The following is an 18,786-nucleotide window of genomic DNA, read 5'->3' as shown; positions in this document are numbered from 1 at the left end:
CTGCAAGTAATTCAAAGCTCTCTTTATAAATGAATGAACTTCCGTTTCCCCGGTTCTGGCCTTAAAGTAACACCGAGAATGCTAGGATACGTGTGCCGGAGAGGAAAATGTCTTATATACAAGCACAGGTAAAGAATTAGAATTTAAGGAAGCTATTCTATTAAGAAAAATACTTCTGCGAGGAACACAGCAACAGTGGATGCATTCCCCATCGTCCGTGAAATAAACCCACCCAAGGGCCCTTCTCCAAGGGTTCTCTTCCCAGTACCAGCGTTTCAGAATCTACAGACATTTTCGAAAGCATGGATTCAATTACTCTTCAAAGGAAAGCTTTTAGCAGAGCGGTTGTTACTTCTCCTCTTCACCTCCCTCCCCTGTCCGTCCCCCTGTGCACATCTGCCAGATTCATGGCTCCCCTGCTGGAGAAACAGCAGGAGAAAGGATCAGAGGTGAAATAGCATTCCCTGTATGTTTTGTTTGCCAGAACGTTATTAAAGAGTCTTCTCTTTTTCCCTTTCAGTCAATCATATCACCCTCTCCTTTAGCCACTTTGGACTTGAAAGCAGCACAACGTGTACTCGAGACTTCTTAGAGATTTTGGACGGCAGTCATGATGATGCGCCCCTCCGAGGTACTGCCGCGCTCACTCACTCACATCTGTGGCCTTGGCTTTTTACAGTTTCTGTGCTTACGTGTGTATATGCTGTCATTCCAGGTTAGAATGTTTCCACTAACTATGAAGAGCGTCATAAGCCATGTAAAGATAATGAGAGGCTAAGAAAGCAGGATGTAATATGGTGTTCAAGAAACTCAGCTTGTTCATATTCAAGGACATGAGTAGTTTATATATGTATTTTTTTAATTGAAAGTTGCGATTGCTTTAGACAGTAGTGAAATGCAGTGCATTCCAGCATTAAGTAGCATTCTCTGAGAAATTTCTTATTAACATTTGACTACAGTGCTGGTATTCAAATTGAGCATGTTTCTTTTGGTTTCCTCAGTGGAAACAAAAGAACAGATAGATAGATAGATAGTAGATAGGTAATCTAGAGTTCTGTTTGTAAAACATCCCAGTTAGAAATTAGGGATTGCTGCTAAATAGTTTCTGAAATGTTCTCAAGCAAAATGATCTCAGGTTATTTAAACATTCTCCATGAGTCACTCCTGAGTTAGGAGTAGTGTCAGGGCCTTAGTTAGGGACAGTGTCAGTGCCTGAGTTGGGAGTATTTGAGCTTTGTCATCCAAGGTTCTCATCCTGCGCTAGAAGACAAGCTGCATCAGAGAAGGGACTTTGTTTTGCCCATTGCTTTATTCCCAGTGCCCAGAACAGTGCCTGAGATAATAACAGGCAATTGAGGAATACTCTCTGCTCTCTGCAGACTTCCGATTGTATTCCTTGAGATTTTTGTCTATAAGCATTTAACTGAGGTTGAGGCTGTATTATTTAATGGACACTTATATAACACCTTGTGCTGAGTGCTATCCTAAGAACTTTATAAACAGTAACTCAATTAATCCTCATACCCTTATGATACAGGATTTCACTGTTATCAATGGTCCCCTCTCTCAAGTGGGGAAACTGAGGCACAGAGCACTTAAGTAACTTCACTCAGGTCACGTAGCTGGTAAGTGGCAGAGCTGGGAGTTGAGTTGAATCCAGGTGTTTTGGTTCCAACATCCACGTGCTTCTCTGCTCTTATATGTTGCTTTTAAGAATTAGCACGTTTATTTGTGCGGGTCCCTACCGCACGGGAGAGTTTAGCATTCGTTACATTTGGCGGTCATCTGTGTTACTCTGCCTCCCCCTAACATTCCTTACCATGCTTATGAATCATCTCCCCTATGCTTGCATTCATAGCTCATTTTGAATTATCAGGCATCATCCCCAACACTGACCCTGATTTAAATGTTTCTCCTAATAGTGTTTTCTTCTGTTTGCTTTGGTCTCTTGTGATGCTAGTAAAATACGTGTTTACTTGTCATCATTCATTCTCCTTGTCATCGTCTTCATTATTTAGGCCGATACTGTGGCCCCTCCATGCCCCACCCCATCACTTCCTTCAGCAATGCTCTGACACTGAGGTTCGTCTCGGATGCTATAGCGAATTTTGGTGGTTTCCACGCCACGTATGCTGCATCAACATCAGGTAAGAAATGTTAGCAAATGGCGCTACTAGGTTAAGAGAAATGTGTAGAACATCCTTGGTTTATTATTTGGGATTCTTCTACATTCAGCATTTGGAGCTAGTTTCCTAGATCACCTCTATGACTAACCTCACTATCTTTCATATTAGGTCAACACGCTTGTAAAGTCTAGCAGTAGTGAACTCTATACCACATCTTCTTTACCCAGTCGTCCATCAACAGACACTTAGGTTGTTCCCATACCTTGGCAATTGTGGCTGACGCTACACGGATGAGCTCTGGAAGTGGGGAGAACTGGTTGGAATGATCTTGGGAGACTATCTTGTCGGTGTCTCCTTGTTCTCCTTCATGATACGTTTGTTAAGGGAGCCCCTGATGGACAATGTCTGATGGCATCTCTTATGGGTGGACAACTGCTGTTCTTTAGTCTCCCTGGCCTCACAGCTGCGCTCAGGCAGGGCTGGGTGTTGTCACTGATGCAGGATGGATGGTGGCTTATGGGGAGGAGAGGAAAGAGGGGCACCCAGTGCTGGGGCTCTTAGCCAGGAGAGTGCTGCTGGCTTCCTGGTTATTAGCAGCTAAAAGCCTTAGAACACCAAGGAGATGTGTGCACGTTTCTGTGCTCTCCTGAGAAGGAAAAGCTGAAATGCTGCCTTCTGTTCTAGGCCAGGGGTGAAAGTCATCCTGGTCAGCAATACCGAGGGACTACAGAATTAAAATGAGTCTTTTATTACATAAAGTTAGAGTTCACAGGGAGAAAAGGCTTTTAGAAAAGAAACTACTGAGATTCCTTCTAATCCACCATACCCTGTGGCTTTTAGTTTTCAGGTTTCAGAATCTTTTCCTTATTATATATGATATGGGTTTTTTTAATTATGAAATGAAAATGGCATAACCTTTGACACTGCTAACAGCTGTTCTAGTGTTCTTTCTCCTTTATCTTGTGGTGTCTTGTATTCAATATTTAATCTGCCACTCACTTTGTTTCTCCTTTCTTCTAGCTTGTGGTGGCATCTTCCACATGGCTGAAGGCATCTTCAACAGCCCTGGCTACCCAGAAATTTATCCCTCTAATGTGGAATGTGTCTGGAACATTGTCAGTTCCCCTGGCAACCAGCTCCAGCTGTCTTTTATGTAAGTCCTTTTTTATAGTATATTGTTTCAGGGAGAATGAATCTGCAGGAAGGAAGCAGTGTTACTAATAGGATGGACAACTAATAGCATATTTGTCCAAACAACTGCTAGAGAATATGGTGGGAACTTCAGGAAGTCTGTTTCCATATTTCCTCTGTTTTAGTCATAGTTTAGGTTATAAATAGCATTAAAATTCTCTTGCAGTGGTTTTAGAGTCCTGCCTAACATTACCAAGAGTACATGCCTGAGCTCTTGGTACATTACTTTTTGGAATTCTCATTTTCAGAGAACATTAATTTTATCGTTTTTTTAAAGATTAGGAACATTTAGATTCTTTCAGAGCATCACTAACATTCTTTCTTCCAGGAGAAATCCCCATCTCAGTTAAGCCTTCTTTACCCTTATGTCTTATCCCCATGCTGATCCACCATTGTCAGAAAAGATGGGTTTATTTGGTATCAGCAGAGAATTGCAAAGATGAGTTTATTTAGGATCAACAGGAAATTGCAAAGATGAGTTTATTTGGGATCAGCAGAGAATTGCAATTTGGGGTCTGCAACCACGGCAAGACACGTGCAAGTCCCTGTATTGCGAGAGAAGGAGAACACTTCTATAAAGAAGAAAAGGAAGTTTAGAGGGTTATAATAAACAGAGAATCCAAGGCTTCTCATTGGTTGAGCCCTTCAGGAAAGAAGAGAGGCCTTTCTTCTTCCTGTTGGACTCTGCTATTTCTGCAGGGCATGAGAGCTCCCCCTTTTGGTATCCTGACTCTATTTAATTGAGGTTTCTGTTTATTAATTTTTTATATTTCCCCCTTTTGATCATAATCTTTCTCTGAAATCATTGCTGATCTAGAGTCAGGGTTTCTAGTTTCAGTGGATTTTTGGGTGTCAATGTCAGGAAGGACCTTTCCTGGTATAGTATTTCATGTCAGAGGGAAAGTGAACAGATTGAAAATCTATTAAGGTCACGTCTGAGTAATTAGGAGGGCTAGGAGGGAGAACTCTCAGGTGCTTTTTATCTAAAGTCCATATGATATCAAGATCATAGACATTGGAGATCATCTGAAGCCTTATGTCATCCTCAAAAGTATATCTTGGGAAAGCTGTCTCGTCAGATGTCGTCTGCTTCAATTCCAGACAATGTTTACTTTCAGGTCACCAGGTGATGTACAGGTACAGTCAGGGTTCAGTGATTTCTTTAGGTGTGCTACATAAATCCAAGAGTCTGTTTCGCAGAGCTTGGTGTCACAAGGGTTGGTTAGCAGTCCCTGATAGGGACCTTTCCAATGAGGTAGAAGTGAGTTCTTCTGGAGGACTCTTTTGCAATAGACAAAATCTCTAGGTTGCAAGATGTGATGCTTAATGTCTTCATCTCCCAAGGGTACACTATGAAAAGATCGCTCTATTAAAACATGGTTATTTTTAATAGAGGCAATTAATCCTTTGCAATGTTGGAATATCTCTCCTTTTATCAGTCGTGTGTCAAAAGAAGTGGGAACCAAGTGCATTGGAAATTATGTGACTATCTCAAATGGTAAGAGTTTATGAGTTCCAAAAGCGGAAGATCCAAGATTTAGAAGGACAGATGGCAGTGCTTTTGACCAAGATGTTTGGAGGGCCTCTATAAATGTTGCCAATTGAGTCTTAATGGTGCTGTTAGTGTGTTCGACTGAACCAGAGGAATAAGGGTGGTGAGCACAGTGAAAGTGTTGTAAAACGAGCCAAACAGAGCAGACTTGTCAAAGTACCTGGCCAGTAAAATGGATTCCTTGATCGCTATGAAATTTGAGATGAGTTCCCCAGGTAGGGATCATCTTTTCCAAAAGGACTTTTGCCACAGAAGGGACAGTAGGCTGTCTGCAAGGGAAGGCTTCAGTCCAGTGTGAAAACATATGGACCATGACTAAAACATATTTATATCCATTAGAGGAAGAAATTGTATGAAATCCACTTACCAGAGCTTGAATTGTCCATTAGGCAATATACAGTGTCTGGGAGCAGTACGAACAGGCTTCCCTGGTTCTACTTTGGACAAGTGGGACAAGTGAGGGTTGGCATTTTTTTCAGCCTTGTTAATGTTTCTCCTCTAATATTGATTCACGAAGGCTATCATCTTGTCAGTAGAACAATGGTTTAATGCACGTACAGCAGTGAGGAATGGGAGTTTTAGAGTGTTGGGTGGGAATAGGTTGTTATTTGATGCAAACCAGAGCTTTCTCTTTTTATCAAACCAACAATTATTGAATTTCCAATCTTTTTTTTTTTTTTTTTTTGGTACACGGGCCTCTCACTGCTGTGGGCCTCTCCTGCCGCGGAGCACAGGCTCCGGACGCGCAGGCCCAGCGGCCATGGCTCACGGGCCCAGCCGCGCCGCGGCACGTGGGATGCTCCCGGACCGGGGCACGAACCCACGTCCCCTGGATCGGCAGGCAGACCATCAACCACTGTGCCACCAGGGAAGCCCAGAATTTCCAATCTTGTTTTCCTTTTTCTGAGGCTGATTGCTGGGCTTCTCTAGCCAGTTTTTCTAAATTTCCCTTTGGACCACGACAGAAGTTTGTCTGCTATTGGTCCCTTTAAGGGCAGCATTCCTTACAGAAATATCAGCAAGGTGATTTCCCTTCGCTTCCAGAGAGTCAAGTTCAGAATACCCCAGAATCTTAATAATAGCTAAAGTGGCAGGTGAAATTATTGCATCCAATAATTCCTAAACACAGGGGCCATCTTAAATTTTTTTTCCCACTGGACGTAAGGAAGCCACATTGCTTCCACAATATTCCAAAATTACGAGCTACTCTAAAAACATATCTACTATCAGTATAAATATTGGCAGTTTTGTCCTTGGCTAAAGTATAAGCCCATGTAAAAGCATGTAATTCAGTCTGGGCTGAAGTAACCATAGGTAAAGATGCTGCGTCAACAACATCAAAAGGAGTCTTAATAGCATACCTAGAACTGCATTTGCCATTATCACCTTTTAAATGAGAACCATCAGTGAACCATGGGAAGTCGGCATTACCCAGTGGAATTCCCTGTAGGTCATCCTGAGGAGTCAGGAGGTGGTGCATCAGTGTTCAGCGCCACGAGGGACTTTGCTGGTGATGGAGGGAAGAGGAGTAGCCGAGTTAAGGTTATTACAGTGGAAGAGAGTTACGTAAGGAGCAGTTAACCAAAGGACTTCACAGGAGGTGAGGTGGCTGGCTGGGAAATGTTGAGTGTGATGAGAAGTCAGAACTTCTACTGTATGAGGTACAAAGATGGTTAAAAGGGATCTCACAATAATTTTCTCGGTGATCTTAACCAAAAGGGGAGTGGTTGTAATGGCTTTAAGACAAGGGGGATATCCCCATGCTACAGGGTCCAGTTGCTGGCCACAATACCCTATGGGTCAATGGTGGTCCCTGTGTTTTGGGATTAGTACCCCAAAGGCATTCCCATTCTTTTCATATACAAAAAGGAAAAGGAGAATCTGATCATTGGATGCCCAAGGGCAGGTGGATTCACCAAACTCTCCTTTAGGGCCTCAAAGACTATGTCATCTGTTTCTTCTCTTAAAATTGCATTGAGGTTTTTATTGTTGAGTACAACGTACAGAGGTTTTGCCATAGGAGAGAAATTTGGAATCCAATTTCAACAATAATCAACTAGCTGGAGAAAACGTTGCAGTTGTGCTTCGTTTGGGGTTTTGGGAAACCTAGGTCACCATGAAGTCTATCTGGATCTAGATATAGCCTTTGTTCTGATAGCAGATACCCTAAATATCAAACCTGGGTTTGGGCAAACTGCAATTTTCCTTTGGCTACCTTGGGTCCCTTTAAGGCTAAAAGCTTTAGCAAGTGGATGGAGTCTTCCTGTGAGGAGGCTTGAGAAGGAGCTCAAAGGAGCAGGTCATCCACCTATTGCAACGAAGTCGTTGAATCTCTAGAGAATTTTGTATCATCCAGGTCAGCCTTCGGGATTCCTGAGAAATGAGGACTCTGAGTAGAACCCTGAGGCACTACTGTCCAGGTTAATTGGTTTTCTTCCCAAGTAAAGGCAAAAAGGTATTGGCTAGCTTCCTAAACTGGAATACTAGAGAATGTACTACATGAATCAATTACAGGAAAGAATTTGCTTCCAGTTGGAATGACGTCAGTATCATATAAGGGTTAGGGACAACAGAATGTCAAGAGATAACAATGCTGTTGATTGTTTTGAGATCCTAGATAAACCTTCACCTTTGACCTGTAGGTTTTCTCACCAGTAAAATGGTAGTGTTTCAGAGCACAGTACAAGGGATTATGAGGCCTTGAGCCTTATAATTTTCTATTAGGGGTTTTATGCCTTGAAGATCTTTTTTTAAAAGGTTTTTGCTTGATTCTGGGAAGAGGTTTTGAGAGGTCTACTTAAATCTTGATGGGAGGTTTGTTGTGAATTTTGTTGTTGTGAATCTCCAGCATAAGTTGGAGATTTTGCCCATAAGGAAGGTGGTAGCTGATTCAGTGGAGGCAAACGATAAGTATTTCCAGAATCAGCTCTAGTACCATCAGAGGCAGAGGCTGCTTTATAGTAATGGGGTTGAGCACCGAGAGTGTGGCTCTGGTGTCAGTTAGGACTGGAAGAGCGTCATCCCCGATCTGGAGAAATGTTCCTCCATGCCAACTAAGAGGGAGAATTGGGATAAATCCCTGTAGAGCCCCATCAATGAGAATTGGGAGGACGTTGAAAGGCTGGTTAGAGGGCTGAAGGCACCTGAAGCACTTAAATTTGTAACAGTCTCTTCCAATGTCCTGGCTCTTTGCAATAATAGAAATTAGTAGGGTTTTGGTTTCATTTAGGAGCCTTCATTTGCTGGGGCTGAAGATTAAGAATTCTGGCAGTCTTCCTCTGAGGTGCCTCATCTAGAGTTTGAGAGAGCTGGTTTGCCACATTAACTAAATCTGGAATAGATATAGTTTCCCATTCCATCCTGGTCCTTTTTCCTAGAAGGGAAAGGTCTCAGTTCAGCCCATTAATAAACATAGAGTTAAAAATTACCTGGGTAGAATCAACATCTAAAGGAAGACCAGAATTTTCTTTAAAAATAACCTGAAGTTGATTGTAATAATCATGAAGAGTTTCATCAGATTTTTGTGTGTATGCCTGGATTTTGTTCCAATCAACAGGTTTTGGAGAAACCCTAGGAACTGCTTGATGAAGCTGCCTAGGGATTGGCCAAGCCTGATCATATAATAAGATAGCAGGCTGGGGACTTTCCTGGTGGCGCAGTGGATAAGAATCTGCCTGCCCATGCAGGGGACACGGGTTCGATCCCTGGTCTGGGAAGATCCCACATGCTGTAGAGCAGCTAAGCTCGTACGCCACAGCTACTGGGCATACGAGAGCCCACGTGCCACAACTACTGAGCCCACGTGCTGCAACTACTGAAGCCTGAGCGCCTAGAGCCCATGCTGCTCTGCAACAAGAGAAACCACCACAATAAGGAGGCCGCGCACCACAACCAAGAGTGGCCCCCGCTCGCCACAACGAGAGAAAGCCTACGCACAGCAACGAAGACCCAACACAGCCAAAAAAATAAATTAAATTAAATCTTTAAAAAAAAGATAGCAGGCTGGTCTCCCAGCTGTAATTCTAGAGACCTTTTAGGATTTCCCCCAATTAGTGGTTTTCATCCAATGCTGAGCCTGGCCCTCACTCACCAGCATATGAACTAGCTGATATAAGTCAGAGAAAGCAGGTTGACAAGTTTGAATGACTATATTAAATTGTCCAGCAATTTGTGAGCATCTCCAGTGACCTTGGAAAAGCCTTTGCCTATGGACTGCAGTTCAGCTTTAGTCCAGGGAGTACAAAAAACTAAGGGCTTAGCCTCTGGATTCTCAGAAGGCTTATGTTTATTTTTTTTAATAGATCTTTATTGGAGTATAATTGCTTCCCAATACCGTGTTAGTTTCTGTTGCACAACAAAGCGAAACAGCCATATGCATACACACGCCCCCATATCCCCTCCCTCTTGAGCCTCCCTCCCACCCTCCCTATCCCACCCCTCTAGGTCATCGCAAAGGACCAGGCTGATCTCCCTGTGCTATGCTGCTGCTTCCAACTAGCTAACTATTTTACATTCGGTAGTGTATATATGTGGATGCAACTCTCACTTCACCCCAGCTTCACCCTCCCACTCCATGTCCTCAAGTCCATTTTCTATGTCTACATCTTTATTCCTGCCCTGCAACTAGGTTCATTAGAACCTTTTTTTTTTTTTAAGATTCCATATATATGTGTTAGCATACGGTATGTGTTTTTCTCCTTCTGACTTGCTTCACTCTGTATGACAGACTCTAGGTCCATCCACCTCACTACAAATAACTCAATTTCGTTTCTTTTTGTGGCTGAGTAATATTCCATTGCATACATGTGCCACATCTTCTTTATCCATTCATCTGTTGATGGACACTTAGGTTGTTTCCATGTCCTGGCTATTGTAAATAGAGCTGCAGTAAACATTATGACACATGACTCTTTTTGAATTATGGTTTTCTCAGGGTATATGCCCAGTAGTGGGATTGCTGGGTCATATGGTAGTTCTATTTTTAGTTTTTTATGGAACCTCCATACTGTTCTCCATAGTGGCTGTAAACAGACATATTCTGACAAGTGCAGAGGAAACAGGAATGGGAAGAGTTTCAAATGGGGAAGCTCATTAAGAGAATTAGTATGGGGGAATTGGCAGTACAAAGGAGGCATAGGTGGTGTAGCAAGGAAGGAGGAAGATGGCACCGGAGATGAGATCTGACCATGAGGAGCCAATGGAGAGACCAGATGGTGCTGGAAGAAGAGCCTGAGGCGTTGGGGGCCATTTTATCTCATTAATTATGTTTGCCTCAGTTAGCCTTAAAATCTTATTTTGTAGAGAGGCAATTCTAGGCTCCAGATAATGTTGGGAAGCCTCAAAATACCAAAGTAAGTATTCCACACATTTCTGGAAATTTTTGAGCTATTGTAGTCTACTTTGGTTCTAAGAAAGTTAAGTTTGGGGATTTCAAAAGTTCGGCACAATGGCCATTGATATCCTAAGTTGCCTTTTTTTTTTTTTTTAACATCTTTATTGGGGCATAATTGCTTTACAATGGTGTGTTAGTTTCTGCTTTATAACAAAGTGAATCAGTTATACATATACATATGTTCCCATATCTCTTCCCTCTTGCGTCTCCCTCCCTCCCACCCTCCCTATCCCACCCCTCCAGGCGGTCACAAAGCACTGAGCCGATATCCCTGTGCCATGCGCCTGCTTCCCACTAGCTATCTACCTTACGTTTGGTAGTGTATATATGTCCATGACTCTCTCTCGCCCTGTCACAGCTCACCCTTCCCCCTCCCCATATCCTCAAGTCTGTTCTCCAGTAGGTCTGTGTCTTTATTCCTGTCTTACCCCTAGGTTCTTCATAACATTTTTTTTTCTTAAATTCCATATATATGTGTTAGCATACAGTATTTGTCTTTTTCTTTCTGACTTACTTCACTCTGTATGGCAGACTTTTATTGGGTTGGTCCATTTAGTTAGGAATGTGCATAAGGAAGGACTTTAGTCTTAAACATCAGATCTGCCAGAGTCCCTGTTGGGGGTGTGGGTACTCTCAAAAACTGGGCTTCCATTTCTCAGAGGTTTTTCTCTAAAGTAAAAGAACAATTTTCAAACATTTTACAACACAAACAGCTCAATTCAAACAGCTCGGAAGCCTGAATAACAGCCAATTCTAAGGAAACGTCTTGGTCCTAGAGGAGCCAGGCCAAAGGTTTTTTCAGCCAGTGTCCAGAGAATAGCCCTTTGCAAAGGAATATGCTGAAGGCTGGACAAAAACTGGCACAGTTTCAGTGAAACAGCCCCTGCTCCTGAAGGAATGGGTCGAAGTCTAGCCAGTTTCAGTTGAAACCGCCTGATCTCAAATCAGATAGAAGTGCCAAGTGAATACTCATGTACAGAACAAAGCATTGACCAGAAAGATGAAGCTTTGAAACAGATTCCGAATAAAACCTGGAGAGCTTCAAACGCTAAGAGAGTGTGAGCTTGGATCCAGGAGAAGGACATACCATTAAACTCCAGGGTTGGCAAGAAAAACAGTGAGTGACAGTGGGCTGGATTTGTGGGTACCATACCTGTTTGCTTATCAAACCAATGCAATGTTGATCTGAAATAAATAGAATGCCAGGTACTTCTCCATCAAAGATGGGTTTATTCGGGATCGGCAGAGAATTGCAATTCAGGGTCTGCACCTATGGTGAGCCCCTGCAAGTCCCTGCACAGCAGAAGAAGGAGGATGCTTTTATACAGGGAAAAGGAAGCCGGGAGGGCTTCAGTGAACAGAGTCCATGGCTTCTTATTGGCTAAGTCCATGCCAAGAAAGAAGAGGAGTCTTTCTTCTTCCTCTTGGGCTCTGCTACCTTCACAGGGTGTGAGAGCTCCTTCTTCTGGTTTCTCAGCTTTGTATAACTGAGGTATCTCTTTATTAATTTTTTACAGAATTTAGTGGTTGATTTGTAAAATCACTCTCATGTTCCTCGTTGAACTGTAGGCCTTTTTGAATATGGACTATGGACATGCAATCAACAGTAGGATCCTGCCACATTCTGAGTGGTCTTAGGTTAAATTAAACAACAATAATATATTTTCTGGAAGTTGTTAGTGAAAAGCACATGGTAAGTGAAATGGGACCTTTTAATCCCATCAGTAGAGAGATACTTGTGACATGCCACACTGGTAATGAGTGCTTCATAAACATTGGATGATAAGACATTGGTATTTAATTATTTATTTATTTATTTATTGGCTGCATTGGGTCTTCATTGTGGTGTGTGGGCTTCTCATTGCAGTGGCTTCTCTTGTTGTGGAGCACAGGCTCTAGGCGTGCGGACTTCAGTAGTTGTGGCTCATGGGCTCTAGAGCGCAGGCTCAGTAGTTGTGGCTCACGGGCTTAGTTGCTCCGCGGCCTGTGGGATCTTCCCAGACCAGGGATCAAACCCATGTCCCCTGTCTTGGCAGGCAGATTCTCAACCACTGCGCCACCAGGGAAGTCCCAAGACATTGGTATTTAAATTGCCATTTTAAATTAAAAGTTATTTGTTTTACTGTGTCATAGATTATTGGGCTTTGGTTGGGGTTGATAATTCTGTCTTGAAAAGAATATAAGAAGTAACTTGCTTGGAGAGAAGAAGATTGTTTTGGAGACACTGCTCTGTTTATTCAAAAAAGTCTTGTGCCTCTTCTAGGCATGCCATTCTGTGCATCAAGAATGGATTTTTAAACATGAAAGAGAAGTCCTATTTGTGGACCACATTCAAACATCTCAAGTTACTTTGTTTTAGCCCATCGATCAGACAGTGCCTCTTCAGGGTCCAGCTGGCATTGTGTCAAAACAAAGACACCCTCTGAACACCTGAAAGGCAATACAAGTTTAAGTTGCCACGTGGGAAAGAGGTTTTGTTTGCTTTTGTCTTTACTAAAAGCACAAAGTTTTATATGGGGAAAAAAATATATATATGTGACCATATATATATAACTATATATATATATATATAAAACTATATGTATATATATATATATATTTCTTTGTTCAACAGATATTTATTAAGCCCCTACTTTATACACATAAGCACTGTTGCACCCTTGCTAGATGCTTCATATATAAAGCACATGTTACTCCCATAATTGATGTTTTATATCCAGTGATGAATAAACCATGAACATCGTTCTTATGATAAAGTTCAAAGTCCTTCACACGGCTTAATAGGCCTCATAATTGCTAGATCAAAGGGCTTTTCTGGTCTTTTTCCTCTTGGTCTTTACCACAGTCACATTCTTGAACAATCTGATGTTCAGTGGTTCTCAGGAACTGGGCCAGGTACTGGGAATGTTTAAGACAGACAACATCCCATTTCTTGTTAAGTTACTAATAAGTTAATGTCAAGAAGCTATTTGTTTAAAACCTAAAGAGATTCATTTCATCTATAGGGGATAATCATATCCATATAGGGCCATAGGTGTGATCAAAGATGTTAAATTTTAAATGTGTACCACAAAGCTGATGCACACCTGATGTTCAGTGAATGTTAGATTCTCTCACTCTGCCATTTCTAAAGTATCTTGTGTGGCAGTTCAGAGTCAAATCCAAATGAACAACACTGGGCTTTCCTCCTAGAGGGTGGAAGAGAAACACAAAAAGCCAGTGTCATTCGTTTTACTCTTCAATGGACAGTAAGTCCTGATTATTGCATAAGCAAATCTTAATGCTTCATCTTTTTCCTGTCTCATCCATAAGAAGTTAATTTTGATTATTTTGTGTTCCTTGCTTGAGTTTTATTTTTAAAGTGTAATCTGTGGAATGCAAGATGCTCCCCTCTATGCAGATGATACTGAGAAGGGCTTTATGGCCAGGCCTCTGAGTTATTTCTGCCCTGGTCTAAACTATATCCAGATGGGTGCTTGGAAACTTCCCCTGGGGTGGGTGAGAAGCATATGAAAAACATATGGACTATGTCAAGTTCTAAAATATGGGGTTTGGATTGTGGACACGGCGGTGAAATCGAGTAGGGAGAAAAGCTGGAGAAATTATGGTTGCATCTATAACACAAAAGGAGGGGGGAGAAATAAAACCCCCAAAGACATTTTTTTATAAAACAGATATTTAAAGGAATGAACAGAAAATGTATTTTATGCTGGCAGAGTCCTTTTCAAATGCGATTGATCTAGGTTCAAGAATCAAAATGAGATAATGAGAAACAGTGACTGTACTATTTTTGTTCCACATCATATTTTTACCAGCAGATCTGAGCCAAAGTGTTTGGCAAGAGGATGGATTTGCTTATAAAATGAACCGGACTAAACGAAAGACTTCCAAGAACAACAAAACGTTTTAAAAAGTCTAATTTGATTCTTACAGGTATCATCCTACCATCCTTTCTGATGAAATGTCTTTTGTGACATTTAGCATTGGATTATACCAGTCTGGTACAAAAAACAGAAAAACCTTGCACTTAGTGATCTTCTCGACCATTGGACCAAACTTTCTTGTGCATGTTGATCACCTGGGATCTTGTTAAAATTCATATTCCGGTACAGTTGGTTGGTGGGGCCTGATGCTTCGTTTCAAACAAGCACTGGGATGACGCTGATGCTGGTAAACCACGTGCAGCGTTTTGAGTAAAGATTTCGGGGCAATTTCATATAAGTCGCCTGCTGAGGAGAATGATCACCCCTTCTTCCTTCTTCTGAAAATCAGAAGAACACAGTTTTAGCATATGGTACCTTGTTGATAACGTTCTGATATCATAACAAAGCTGAGCCTGAGTTTAAGAGCCCAACTTGACAGCTATTCGAAGGGTGGATTCAGAACAATTATTTGCCAGAAGTGATGGTAGTTCTGAACTTTGTCTCATGAAGCATTAATTTGTCAAGGAGGACAGTGGAGGTAAGACAACTGTGTGGTTTGTTTAGCCTGATGTGGGTCTTCCCCGATCTCCTCTGTGCTCGGTTATCAGTCGCAGCTTGCTGCTAAGACTAAGTCTGAACTATAGATCCAGAGGATCTACACTGTAGTAACCCACCTTGGTGGGATCGTGAGAGCCACAGACTCACCGTCTGGCTAGAGACCTACCGGTGCTAGTATATGGCTTGAGAAGCCAGTGGTAGAGCAGAGCTGACCGGTTGGCTCCAGGGCTCTGGTCGGCAGTGAAGGCTCAGAGGTGTGCCTGATACATTGATCCCAAAGTGAGCAGTGAGGTCCCAGAACCTCCAGGCTGGTCAGCTGTACCTTAAGCATCCTAACCTGTTAGCTGAGATAGAGCCCGGGGAGGGCGCTGTACTTAGCATCATGTGAAGTCTTGCTCACGTAATGTTGAGCAGTGACTGAAAGATACACAGCGAGGAAGTAAGTTTTCTATTCTCAAGACATTTTTTTCCCTTCCCAATGTTTTTTTTCTATAGTCCTACTAGACCATTCTTTCTTCTTCTCTTTATCTTGTCCTTCTTCTTCTCAGCAAAAATTTCTTTCAGTTACTTCTGAAAAAAAGAATTGTTTGCACTCACTTCATTTACCTTAAAAAAAATTAAATTGCTTTTATATTTAAAAATTAATTTTAAATAAATAAAATATTACAGGGCAGCATCACATTCCCTTACCTTCTCATCACAGAGATGACCCATATTCTGAATTTTATGTGTATCACGTCTATGCATGTTTATATCCTTTTATTATATACATATCAATAATATATACATACATGTCTCCATACACACTACCTAATATTGCTTTCTGTTTTACATTTTACATAAATGCAATCATACTTACTGATTTTACTGGAAATACATTGAATTTATAGATTAATTTGGGGAGAATCTTTATTGACTCTTCATACTGCACTTGGAGTATCTTTCCGTTTATTCAGTCTTCTTTTATGTCCTTCACTAAAATTTCGTATTTTTTCCTTAAAAGTCTTATAGATATCATGTTACATTTATTCCTAGCCATCTTATTTTTTGTTGCTATTAAAAATGGTGCCCATTTAAAAATCATGGATGTACCCTGTCCCCCTTACCTAAAATAACCCTCCTTAATCACTTGGTTTTTTCCTCCTGGAGCATATCACTACCTCATTATATTTCTATTTATTTGTTTGTTATCTACCTCTCCTTCTAGAATGTAAGCTCCCCGAAGGAAGGAACATTGTCTGTTTTCTTCATTGTCCTGTCCCAGTGTTTGGCAATATAGTAGAGAGACAAATATTGTTGAATGAGTGTTGACTAAGTTACATCTTGTAAATTATCATTTGCTAGTATAAGGAAACCCTATTAATTTTTGCATATTATCTTTTTTTGTTTGTTTTGTTTTTTCACACACACACACTATATTTTATTTTTGCAAGAGACAAATAGACTGACACCAAGCATTGTAAATTTGCATATTATCTTATCCTGCCACTGTTCCATTCTCTAGAATCGCCCAAAATTTTGTCTCTTGTCTGCTACTCTATCTTCAGTGCCTAGAAAAGGACCTGACATGTTAAGGTGCTCGGTAGATATTTATGAATGAATGAGTGCTCTTGAATATTGATTTATAGCACTTCCTTTCCAATTCTTACAACCATTCCCCCTTTCCCTGTCTTATTGCCCTGGAGAACCCTTCAGTATACTGTGCAACAAAGTGATGAGCAAGCTTTCTTGTGTTGTTTCTTATTTAAATTAAATGTTTAAAAACTTTTACCTCTAAGTATATTTGCTGTAGGTGTTTGGTGGGCAGTTCTCATCCAGCTGAGAAAATTTCCCTCTATTCCTAATTTTCTTAGAGTTTTTGTGATGAATGGGTGTTCAGTTTTAGCGAATGCTTTACTGCAATTGTCACTGATTCTCCCTTCATATATTTTTCCATCTTTTTTTCTCTTTAAATCTTTGTGCGTACATGTGTGTGTTGAATTGTTGTAATAGATCTTTTCATCTTAAACCATTGTGAGTCCAACCTTATTAAGATTTACATATTTTACAGATTGATGGATTGATTTAGCTAATATTTTATGTAAGATTTTTCATCTGCATTAAGTGAGATTGACTTAAACTTTTTCTTTCTTTGACCTCCCTTGACTGATTTTGCTTCCAAGATTATATTAAATTCATTAAATAAGTTGGACTCTGTCCCCTCTTTTCTATTTTTTTTTTTTTTTACAATATACACAAGATTAGGATTGGGATATTGACTTATTGAAGCTTTGGTAGAGTTCCTCTATAAAATAATCTGGGCTCAGGTATTTGTTTCCTTTTGTCTGCAGGCAATTTTTAATACTGACATTTCTTGATTTAATGGTATTTTTAGGTTTTTTCATTTTTTTTCTTCAACTAGTTATAGTATTGTATTTTTATAAAAATTGTCTAAGTTCAAATTTAGTGGCATAGGTTTTTAGTAAATTTCATTATAATTTTAAAAATTTCTAGTATATCTGTTGTTTTGTCCTTTTCTTATTAGTAATATTGCTCACTTAAGCTTTCTTCTGTTATTGGTCAGTCTTATTGGAGGTTTATACTTTGTTAGTCTTATCAAAAGAATGGCTTTTGGTTTCTTAATCTTTTCTAGTATTTTCTACATTTCTGTTTCACTAATTTCAGATGTTGTCGTGTTATTTCTTCTACTTCCTTTATGCGGTTTGTATGTTTGTTTTTTGTTTTACTAACTTCTGGGATTAGACATCTAGTCCACTTTTCTTAGTATTAGTTCTTTTTTACCATAAACATTTAAGGCTATAAATTTCCCTCTAAATAATGCTTTGACTACACTCCCTAAGTTTTATGGGCCCAGCACACTTCTACTGCTCAACTCTGCCTGTTTTAATACATAATGTGTTCACTCTCATTCAGTCCTAGATATATTCTAAATTGCCATTATGATTTCTTGTTTAACACATGGTTTATATAGAAAGTTGTTTTACATATCCAAATTGCGGGATCTCTTTGTTATCTCCTTATTACCCTGTTCTAATTTTATTCTATAGTGGTCAGAGAACATGTTTTTTAATAGTTTTAATATTTTCTGAGACTTGGTGTGTTGTCAACTATATATTGATACATTTTTATGCATGTTAATGGGCACATGAAAAATATAAATATAGAGAATTTATAAATTCTAATTGTTGGGTGTTATAGAAAGCTTGTTATTGTCTTGTTGTTATTGTAATTCATCGTCTTATGGAAATCACCAAAAATCATCTAATTTACTCCTTAATATGTGTGAAAAATAATCCTATAGTGGACCCTCTAAAACTGCTCCTTTAAAAGTTACTAATTTACTTTGAGTAACCAAATCCTATAGCCCAACAGTCCCCAACCTTTTTGGCACCAGGGACCGGTTTCGTGGAAGACAGTTTTTCCATGGACTTGGTGTGGGGGGGGGGGTGGGGGGGGATGGTTCAGGCGGTACTGTGAGTGATGGGGAGAGATGCAGAGCAGCAGATGAAGCTTCATTTGCTCGCCTGCTCGGGGGTTGGGGACCCCTGCTATAGCCTGTTCTTAATCCTGGATCTTTCTGTCATATGACACTCTTCATCACTCTCTCCTTAATTTTCTCTTGGCTTCTGTGACGTGACACTGATCTTGTTTTTATCCTACTTTCCAGACTATTCTTGGGTTTATTGCTTCCTCTTCCTTTCACTGAACTCAAAATATGGGTGTTCCCTAAGCTTCTGCTCTTATCTCTTCTCTCTCTCTCTATGTATCACTCCCCACTTTTTCATTTCTAAACCCCCAATCTAGCCATGTTTTCAGCTATTTTCATATGCGTACAGGTGATTTCCAAATACAGCCTCAGAGTCTCTTCTGAAGCCCAAACTTGGCACCATGAATTGGGTTGAATTGGCTTTATACTTGTGGATCCTTTTCTGGACCATCTCTTCTGTTATATTTATCTATTTGTCTACCCTCCCACCAACACCATATTACCTTGATTATATCCAATTTTTTTAAGCATTGAGGCCAATTTTTAAAGGCATTCAT

At 40.5% G+C, this 18,786-nt stretch overlaps 1 protein-coding gene across 1 annotated transcript in view; it reads left to right on the top strand.

Annotated features, from left to right (window-relative positions):
- The window catches only part of CUBN (cubilin), a 262,964-nt gene that overhangs the window by 140,267 nt on the left and 103,911 nt on the right, over nucleotides 1-18,786 (top strand). The window contains exons 34-36 of the mRNA XM_082845199.1: nucleotides 521-631; nucleotides 2,019-2,147; nucleotides 3,147-3,279. Of these exons, the coding sequence (XP_082701325.1) occupies nucleotides 521-631; nucleotides 2,019-2,147; nucleotides 3,147-3,279 (373 nt within the window). The remainder of the gene's footprint in view (nucleotides 1-520; nucleotides 632-2,018; nucleotides 2,148-3,146; nucleotides 3,280-18,786) is intronic.

Source organism: Leucopleurus acutus (assembly GCF_964270905.1).
Source record: "Leucopleurus acutus genome assembly, chromosome: 1".
Lineage (NCBI taxonomy): Eukaryota > Metazoa > Chordata > Mammalia > Artiodactyla > Delphinidae > Leucopleurus > Leucopleurus acutus.
The sequence above is the reverse complement of the archived record's forward strand: the minus strand, read 5'-3'. Positions and strand labels throughout refer to the sequence as shown.